Source organism: Chinchilla lanigera, unplaced genomic scaffold, assembly GCF_000276665.1.
Source record: "Chinchilla lanigera isolate Chin_1 unplaced genomic scaffold, ChiLan1.0 scaffold00058, whole genome shotgun sequence".
NCBI lineage: Eukaryota > Metazoa > Chordata > Mammalia > Rodentia > Chinchillidae > Chinchilla > Chinchilla lanigera.
The window spans coordinates 15,248,449-15,258,739 of NW_004955459.1; the positions used below are offsets into that span (position 1 = coordinate 15,248,449).

General features: G+C 37.2%; 1 protein-coding gene across 1 annotated transcript in view; it reads right to left on the reverse strand.

Annotated features, from left to right (window-relative positions):
* Actr3 (ARP3 actin-related protein 3 homolog (yeast)) overlaps positions 1-10,291 on the reverse strand; it is a 67,100-nt gene that overhangs the window by 31,535 nt on the left and 25,274 nt on the right. Inside the window, exons 2-3 of the mRNA XM_005397698.2 lie at positions 9,778-9,833; positions 2,312-2,436 (exon numbers count right to left, since the gene is read on the reverse strand). Of these exons, the coding sequence (XP_005397755.1) occupies positions 2,312-2,436; positions 9,778-9,833 (181 nt within the window). The remainder of the gene's footprint in view (positions 1-2,311; positions 2,437-9,777; positions 9,834-10,291) is intronic.

The following is a 10,291-nucleotide window of genomic DNA, read 5'->3' on the forward strand; positions in this document are numbered from 1 at the left end:
CTGAGCTAAATCCCCAGCCCCAAGATACTTTCAATTTAAGTGTACTCTTTCTTTCAAATGGCTACCAAGCTGCTTGAACTTACCTACCTAATAAAGACAACATACTCTTTTGGTTTTTTAATCTAGTTGGCACTATGAAAAATGTTACTGAAACCCCAAAGGTACTGAGTGAAACTGCAACAGAGTACAGTTCCACAAATACAATATACATTCAATACTTAAGACTGAATGGATTTGTGAATGAACAAGTAAGTGCTACTGGTCCCTAACAACACCTACTTTTACTTTTTAAGGAATTATAACTTCTCCCCAGTTTGTAGTAGGAAAGAAAAAATGTATTTTATTGTACCATTCATTTCACAATATATATTAATAAAAGTTTACAAGTTACATGTTCTAAGAGTTATTTATTCCTCTCTTCACTATTATTATACACCAACTGTGAACTATGGGTACAACTGCTAAGGACATGGAGAATCAACTTTCAAGAAACTCAGCCTAATGAAAGAAATATATATATAAACAAATACTCCACTTCAGATTTCTAAAAAAAATAGTTCCTACAGCAAGATGATCAAATTGGATTCAATGAGGAAGTTATATGTAAAGTGAATCCTAAAGAATCAACCTTCTCATTTTTAAAATTTTATTCATTTATTGGCAAGGATGGAGTAGAGTGGAGAGGAACATGCACGTAACAGAAAAAGATAGCTACAACCCATTGGTACAGCATCCAATGACAAATATGAATGTGCTAAAGGCTTAGGGTGTAGAGGTGTAGAAACATACTAGTTTTAGATCAAAGAGACTAAAAATTCTCATTATTATCATGTTTACTGTGCATTTCAGTTTTATACTGTAAGAAATGGGATATCAGAAACTTCTTATGCAGTGGAGTGACAAGAAAAGCTTGAATTTGGAGGAAAATTATTATAGCTGTCCTGGAAAAGCTGAAATGAACTTAAGAGACTCAAGAAAGAGAGAACAAGAGTCCCAATTAGAGTATAAATGACACTGAGCCAGAGTCAAGATTGTTTAGTCAATAAGGAGGAGAAGAAAAACTGAAATATCAATAGGTTTTATTTCTGAAGCCAGAACGGATAGGACCCTTCAATCAAAACACAAGCTCACAAAACTTCAGTTGGTCATGGTGGTGCATACCTATAATAATCCAAGCCCTTGGATAGCTGAGGCAGAGGATCCCCTCAAATTCAAAGCCAGCCTGGGGAACACAGTGAGCCTTCACTACCAAGCAAGACTCTCTCTCAAAAAAAAAAAAAAAAAACCCACAAAATTTTTATTTAAACATATACCATATTTCTCAATCACACCTCATAAACGTGTGTATGAACATACACAATTTCCATTTCTCCCCATTTTCACTGCCATCACCCTACATTAATATCCCTTTCCATCATTTTTGATTTTGGATAATTACTGCAATAGTCAATTATTTCACCTCCCCAGTATCAAGCTTCCCACCTCCAAATAATTGTTCTTCAATATTCAAAGAACTATAACAATACACATTACCCCACTAAACCTCACACCAATCCTAAGATACAGATAATATCTTTACTATAGAGATAAATAAACTGAAACTCAGAAAGGTGCAATCACTAAATGGCATCATCTCTGCTGGCCTTTCTCTATGCTTCAGGTACATGGGTTGTGCTGTTCCAATCTCTCTCATATTTAAAGTCCTCTTGAACATTGGCTTCTGTTGCCCTAAAACAACTGTGCCTTCACATTTCACCTAGCTGACTGCTATTTTATTTTTTTGAGCCATAGCCTGTACATTATTGAGGTCCTCTCTCAAAAAATATGAGGCAGGGGAGCACTCCAGATGCAACAGTGTGGATAAAGTCAAGCCATTGAGGGCCCTGAGACCTGGTGGATGTGGAAAAGCACACACTGCTCTCACTTTTTTGGGGGGTACCGGGAACCAAACTCAGGACCTTGTGCTCAAGGCACTGTGCTGCTAAGCTATATCCCAGACCCTGCTCTCACTTTAGATTAAAACTTTTCCCTTTTTTGGATCGGGTTGGGAGAAAGTACAGTTAAAGCAATAGGGAAAGGGGTTACATTGGGGCTGGGGATTTAGCTCAGTGGCACAGCACCTGCCTGGCAAGCGCAAGGTCATGAGTTCGATTCCCAGTACCGGAAAAAAAAAACAAAAAAAAAAGGAAAGGGGTTACATGGAAATCTCTATGATAAAGAAGATGATAAAACGAAATTGCAGAGACACAATCACTGAACAAATTAATGCTTTGAAAGGAAAATGTTATTTATATAAATCATATGAACATACCTTTGTTGCATATGTAGGTTTTTCTATGGCTTCATCACCAATGAAGAAGTCTAGATCATCAACACCTTTCATCACCCTCCTCTGAGCTTGGTCACCTACTTTTGCTGACTCCTTAATAGCAATACCTTTAAAATAAGTTAGACATGTCAAAATTTTTATTTCCTTCAAATGACATAAACTTTTAACTTACACTTCCTCCATTTCAAAATATTAAAACTCAAAACATGACCTAGTATATTTAAACTGTTGTTAAACTAATGCACAAAGGTTGTAAGAAACCTGGGAAAAATTCACATTACCTAATGAAGTTTCAAGTTCCATTTAGAGAAAAGGTCTCAAATGTAAAAGCCAAAAAAAGGAAATAATATACTGTGGGAAGGTTTTAGGTGTATTTTTTAAAAATATGTAAGATCCGCCAGGCATGGTGGCACATGCCTAAAATTCCAGCACTCTGGAAAGCAAAGGCAGGAAGACTGGGAATTCAAGCCCAGCCTAGGCAACTTAGTAAAACCTTGACTCAAAATAAAAACTGAAAAGGGTCTGGGGATATAGTGCAAACGCCCTGGGTTCGATCCTCAGAATCTGCCCCTCCACAAAAAAAAAAAAAAAAAAAAAAAAAAAAAAAAAAAAAAACAAAACGAAACTATGCAATATCCACTTTGATTCTGAATAATGAAATTCCCACCAAATTCACATACAACAGACCAACAATCAGAAATAATGAAAAAGCAGAGAACTGTACCAGGTGTGACGGTGTACACCTGTAAGCTCAGCACTTAGGAGGCTGAGGCAAGAGGACCACTGTGAGTTTGAGGCCAACCTACGCTACAAAATGATTTCAAGGCCAGCCAACATGAACTGCACAGCAGGAGCTTGTCTCAAAGAGACCAAAAAAAAAAAAAAAAAAAGGAGGAAAATTGTAAGAATTTTTAAGAGGGGCTGGGGATTTAGCTCAGCGGCATAGTGCCTGCCTGGCAAGTGCAAGGTCATGAGTTTGATTCCCAGTACGGGAGAGAGGAAAAAAAAAGAATTTTTAACAAACTTTTTTCATATTTCTACCCTATTCACTATTATGATTATGATATAAAAGTTTAAATATACATAATAAGGCTCTTTTAAACTTCAATCACATATTCCAACAAATCTTTGTAAGAATCATTCAAAATTCTCTTAAAAAGGAAAAAAAACCCTTCAATCGCATGTACAAAAGGAAATCTCACTTAGTTTAGGTAATACAATAATCCCTTTACATATTTAGAAATCCAGTATACAGTGCCAGAGGCAGAGCCTGTTGCACACATTTTAATTGTTACAATTTTCTAAATACTTCAATTTAAACAGCTCTTAATTCAAACAATTTTATGAATGCATTTAAACTGATCTGGCATTCTACTGTTATTTTTTTTTTTTTTTTGAGACACAGTCTCTGCTATGTAGTTCAGGCTGGCCTTGAACTCAAAGGGATCCTCCTGCCTCAGCCTCCAAGTGGTGGGATTATAGGCATGTGCCACAACACCTGGCTTCTATTGTTATTTTCATTTAACAGTTATATCTTTTAAAAAGTGAGCAGAAAATAACTGAAGGAAAAGAATTTTTAATCCACAGTCTACTTCCAAATGTTTATAGAGTTTTTCTCTGGCAATATGTTTATAACATACACAGACATCCCGATGGCTCACTGGAAAACAAAAATATGTAAAATAACTTGAAACTGTACGTTTTGGTTTGTATCTAAATGCCCCTTCCCCAAAAAAAAACCTCATGTGATCATAGATGGGGCTTTTCAGAGGAGGCTGGATCTAGGATGTGTGAATGTAGATTAAGGATGACTACAGAAGTAAGGGTCCGTGGTACTTGGTTACTCCAATAATTAATATACCACGGTTCTGAGTGGTGGGTCATGGGAAAACCCACCCTGGGTATGGGTGGCACCACCTAAATGGCTTGTAGCCTGGAAAGAATCAAATGTAAAGGGAGGCTTGCTGCTGGCTGCTCACTGCCCTCTGTCCTCTACTTGCCCCAACACGGACTGTGCTCCTCTTCGATGCACCTCTGCTATGCCACTCTGCCTTGGAGCCGGCAGACTATAGACTGAAATCACAACTGTAAGCTAAAAATAAACCTTTCTTCTTTAACTTTGTATTGGGTATTTTGTCTCAGCAAGAAAAGGAATAACGAAGACACTGTTTCTATAGACTTTCCACATCAAAAATCCATGAGAGAGAGTGGTAAAGTATCTGATTCTGAACAATGCACCTGCAGCTCTGAAAGAGAAAACTCCAAAGTCAGAAACTTTCCTGCAGTAGGCACATGCATTCTTAACATGCTACAACTATTCATAAGACAGATAATAAAAATTAAGAATGCATATTTTGGCCGAGAGATGAAACAAAGAATGGATTCAATGATGACAAAATCCTAAGTAAGTTCAAAAGATGAAGACTCAGCCACGAAAAAACATAGCCAAAAGCAATTTTTCAAAGATGACAGTAATGGGAAGGGGATATAGCTCAGCACTGCACTGCCTGCATGGCAAGCACAAGGTCCTAAGCTCAACTGCTTATACCAAAAAAAATAAAAATAAAAAAGAAGGCAATAACGTTTCAGTAATCTGAAATAAGCAATCACAATATAATTACAAAAGATGACAAATTAAGAGACTCCATAGTTATCACTGCTATGGACTAAATTCTCGTCAAAGATACATGGAAGTCCTAACCCTATCTGAGAATGTGATCCTTTTTGGAAATAGAGACTTTCAAGCTAAAATAAGGTTATTAGTATGGCCTCTACTACAGTAGGACTAGTGTCCTTATTTAAAGAGGAAATTGAGACATGGAGAGTATTATGGTTTAGATCTGGGTATCCCCCAAAAGTTTCAAGCGTTTGGCAGATGAGGGGGTCACAGGGGCACTATGTTCATCAGCAGTCAGTCCACTAATGAATTTATAGCTGACCTCCTGTTAGGGGAGGCCTGGTCAGAGATGAGTCACCTGGGGCACAACTTGAACCAGTGTATCTCCCTCTCCACTACTCTCTTCTCTTCTTCCAAACCACCATGATCTGAGCCCCTTTCCTTTGCCATGCTCTTCCACCATGCTGTTTCTGCCTTGGAGCCTGATACTCATAGACTAAAACCTCTAAAACTATGTGCCCAGAACTAGAGAAATCCCTAAAACTCATCTGGAACCAGAACGCACCTAGAATAGCAAAGGTGATCCTGGGCAACAAAGACAAGTCAGGAGGCATCACAATCTCTACTTGAAATTATACTACAAAGTACCAAATCAGCATGGTACTGGCCAAAAAAAAAAAAACAGACCTGAAGGCCAGTGGAACAGATTAAAAGATGCAGACACAACTACAAACACAGTCAGCAACCTTATCTTTGAGAAAGGGGCCAAACATGTTGACTGAAAGAAACACAGCCACTTTAATAAGTGGTGCTGGAAAAACTTGCTCTCTACATGCCAAAGACTAGACTCATGCCTATCACCGCGCACTAAAGTCAAAATGGATCAAAGATTTAAATATTAAAACAGAAAACACCAAATCTACTGGAAGAGAAAGTAGGCCAAAATCTTGTAGAGACAGTTGCAGGCACAAACTTCATGAACAAAACCCAAACTGCATGGAAACACTTCAAAAAAATCAACAACTGGGATCTCATCGTATCAAAAAGCTTTTATACATCAGAAGAAATCACCAATAGAATGAAAAGACAACCCACAGAGTGGGAAACCATTTTAGCTAACCGTCCCTCAGAAAAAAGACTTATATCTAGAACATATGAAGAACTGAAAAAAACTCAGACCTCCCAAATTCAAAGATCCAATCCAAAAATGGACACCTGAGATGAATATGCACTTCTCAGATGAAGAAATACAAATGCAAATAAGGGCATGAAAAAATGTTCAACACCACTGGTCACTCGAGACATAAAATTAAAACACTGAGATTTCAATTTCATCTTACCCCAATAAAAATGGATATTATCAAGAGAGCAACGAACAACAAATCCTGGAGGTGGTATGAGGAAAAAGGAACCCTTCTTCACTGTTGGTGGCAATGTAAACTGGTCCAACCACTTTGGAAATCAGTCTGGAGATTTCTCAAAAAATTAGGATTAGAGGTCCCATTTAACCCAGCTATTCCCCTACTGGGTATTTTCCCAGAAGAATGAAAAACATCATACCACAGTGATATATGTGCACCCATGTTTATTGCAGTACAATTTGTCATAGCAAACCTTTGGAAACAACCCAAAAATGCCCATCAACTGAGGAATGGATAAAAAAGATGTGGTATTTTTATACAATGGAATATTACTCAGCTATAAAGAAAGATAAACTCCAGCCTTTTATAAGTAAATGGATGCAACAAGAAACCACACTCATAAGTGAAATAAATCAGACTTGGATGTGTAAACATTGTAATGTCTCCCTAGTATAAGAATTTGAAACAGTAAATAAAATCTGAAAAGTACAATAGATATTGTGAAAGGGAAAGAAACTACTCAAGAGGAAAGAACAACTGGGATGAGGGAAATGAGAAAAGAAAGCAGGGAAAAAATATGTATGTCGAGCTGGGCATGATGGCACATGTCTGTAAACCCAGCACTTGGGAGGCTGAGGAATGAAGATTGTTCAAGACCAGCCTGGGCTACAAAGTGAGCTCAAGGCCAGCCCCAACTGCATAACGAGACCCTGTCTCAAAAAGATAAAAAAAAAAAAAAAGAAAAAATACGTATGTACACACAAGACAGCTAAGATAATTGCACTACTAATTTCTATTGGTTTATTGAAAGGAACAGTTAATGTTTAATTGTTTGATCAATCTTGCATACCTATATCTGGAAATCTCTGAGCAATTACTTTGAAGGTAACAGTATGTAATACAACAACCACTGTTAATTTCCCATCATCTTATTTTCAAATTCTTTATCTTTTTTTGTTTTTGTGTTATTTTTTGTCTTTGTTTTTGTTATTGTTTTTGTTATTTTCTCTTTAAAGTAAAAAAAAAAATAAAATGAAAACTGTGAGCCAAAATAAACCTCTTCTTTAAATTGCAGGTGTGAGGTATTACGTACCAGCAACAAGAAAATGACTAAAACAGACAAACGTAAGTTTGGATGCAGAGAAAATAAAGGAAAGCAGCCATGTGACTAGAATAATATTATCTACTAGCCAAGGAATTCCAAGGATTGCTAAAAGCTCCAAGAGGAGAGGAAGGTTTCTCTCCTAGAGCCAACAATAAGAACATGGCCCTGTTGAGAATACTGATTTTGTACTCTGGTTTCTGTTGTTTTAAGCCACCTAGGCTTTGGAACTTTATTATGGCAACCTTAGGAAACAGAAGCAAATACAACGGCCTAACATTAATCTTAATATAAAAACAGTGCCACCTCCATTTACAAACTTAAATCTTTCCACAATTCTGGCTTCAAACTCAATTGGTCAAGAACAGAATTAATTCAGTTGTTAGGTTAAGTGCTGACCTTATGGGGAAATTTGATTTGGTTCTGGTCCAATTTAGTTTGCAACCAGAATTGTGGAAAGAAGTCCGTGAGCTGAGTTACCACTATATTTAAGTGTAATATAAAGTCAAGTACAGTACCAGCCCATAGAACATCTTTATTAGTTAGAGCTAACAATTGTCTCCAAATTCTTAAAATAGATAACCGATGTATATATAAAGATGGAGACAAACATAAAGAAAAGCAAACCTGTCCTTCAGTTTAAACAACAAATACATATGTATTAAACAAGTGAAAAGGCAATGATAACAGTACCACTAAACAATGAGCACTAGAATTAAATCAGTGAACTACTTTATTAATGTCACTTAAAATTCACCCTAGATATTTCCAAAAGTATCAGATTTAAATTGTTAAAATAACTAATTCCTAGAAAAGCATACCAGAAAAGTGGTAAGTGTAAATGTCAAATGAGTTTAAAGAAAGTGAATTAAATATCGATATATATATACACACACACATATATTTCATATACATACATATCAAAACCCTAAACACATTTGGCCTTCTAGGTACAATTTTGACAGTGTACTTTAAATACTTCACACATTTAATAATATCCTCAGCACTAGTAATGACATCGTTTGCATCTGAGACTACAGACCTACAGTTTTCGGCAAGCCTAGTAATTCCTACCTTTATTCTCAACTCCATTCATTTTGAGATATAAGCTGTTTATACTACTTTGCATATTCATTTTTCCATTTTCTTCATTTCATAAATGAACAATATCAAAAAATTCAATTAGTCATATAAATACTACTGTGAAAAATTAGTGACACTCACAAAATCAAAAGGAGTTGGGGCTACCAAGTAATGACTCAGAAAGTTTGCCATTTAATGTGTAAAAGTTCTTTTGGTTGTTTTTTGTTGCAGGGACAGTAACAGTAAAGACTGAACCCATAGTCTTCATAACGATTTATATCCCTAGTCCTTTTTATTTCGATACAGTCTCAGACACTAAGTTGTGGGGGTTGAGAATGAATCTGCAATCTTCCTGCCTCAGACCTTCAGAGCACTGGAATTAAAGATGTGCACCACCATACCCAGCCATCAGTCCTAATATGACCACAGGACAAGTAGGTAAGAGGTATTACTGTATAATGTAAAAATACAATGATTTGAAAATCAGAACTACATTTGTTCATTAAGGCACAACACCACTTATGCTAATAAATAAGAACACTCAGAAATCAACTGTGACAGTACTTTTTTAAAAGCTACTGAAAGACAGTTGATGGTCAGCAAACCTGAGTGTAACCCAAAAAAAGGGAAAAGACAAAGAACACCCTAAAAACATCAGGCACACAACCAAAATGGTTACATCAGAAAACAACTGAGGGTGATACCACTGAAAATGAGATTCTTCTCAACTTCATTTTAAAATATGGGTACTTGCTGAGGATGTCAACATGCACAGGTCCTACCAAGGTTATAACTCCAATCCAAAGAACAGTCTTTGTACATGTATTAATGCAGAACGTACTACTAATTAGTTACATCCACACACTAGTGGCAACAATATACTCAATGCAGGGAACTATATAATTATCAACTGGGCTGGGGATTTAGCTCAGCAGCACAGCACCTGCCTGGCAAGCGCAAGGTCATGAATTCGACTACTGGTACAGGAGAAAAACAAAAAAACAAAACAAAACAAAAAAAAGAACATAATTATCAAGTGGTGTCTTGTCTATCTGTATCAGCTCACTTTTTTTTTCTTCAAAGAGGTATTTGGTAGATTTGGTAAAGGGAGAAATGAACTGAAAACTGAAATGAATGGTCAGAAATATAGAAATATGACCATATTTATAACTTGGTAAATTGTGTTTTAAAGAACTGAATCTTACATAAGGCCAGAACTGTTTACTTCATTTACTCTGATTATGAGGAGGAGATCTTTTACTTATGGATTAAAAAAAATACTTACAGGAAGGGATGATAAACTGTGGTTCTGTATTTCCAGCATATCCTAGTTTTGTATATCTGCAAAATAAAAGAAACTTCCTTAGATTTTCATGTTATAAACCAAGATTTTACTACTACAAGTTTGTATACAAAATTCCTAGTTTCAGCACACTTAACACCTAATTTGAAAGTTACAACAAAATCTTATTTTCAGGCGCAGGCGCCCAGCCCTGGGCAGCCGTGCGGCTGGGGTGCGCCGGCCCTCGCAGGGCCCAGTGCAGACCCCGCCGTGCAGGTGCCCGGAAAGGCAGACAGTAAGCACCCGGGAAGCTTCGCGGCCATGCCTCAAAGAAGCACCGACACAATAGGCCCGCCCGGAGACATGCGTGAACCGCCCCGACACTGAGAAACCTCTGGGAGAACATGCCACAAAGTGGGTCGCTCTTGGCCCTGCCCTTGACAGCCAGAGAGGTCCGGAGTCAGCAGAGGAGCAGGTGAGGAACAAGGACTCGGAGAACACGAGAGTACCGACGCCC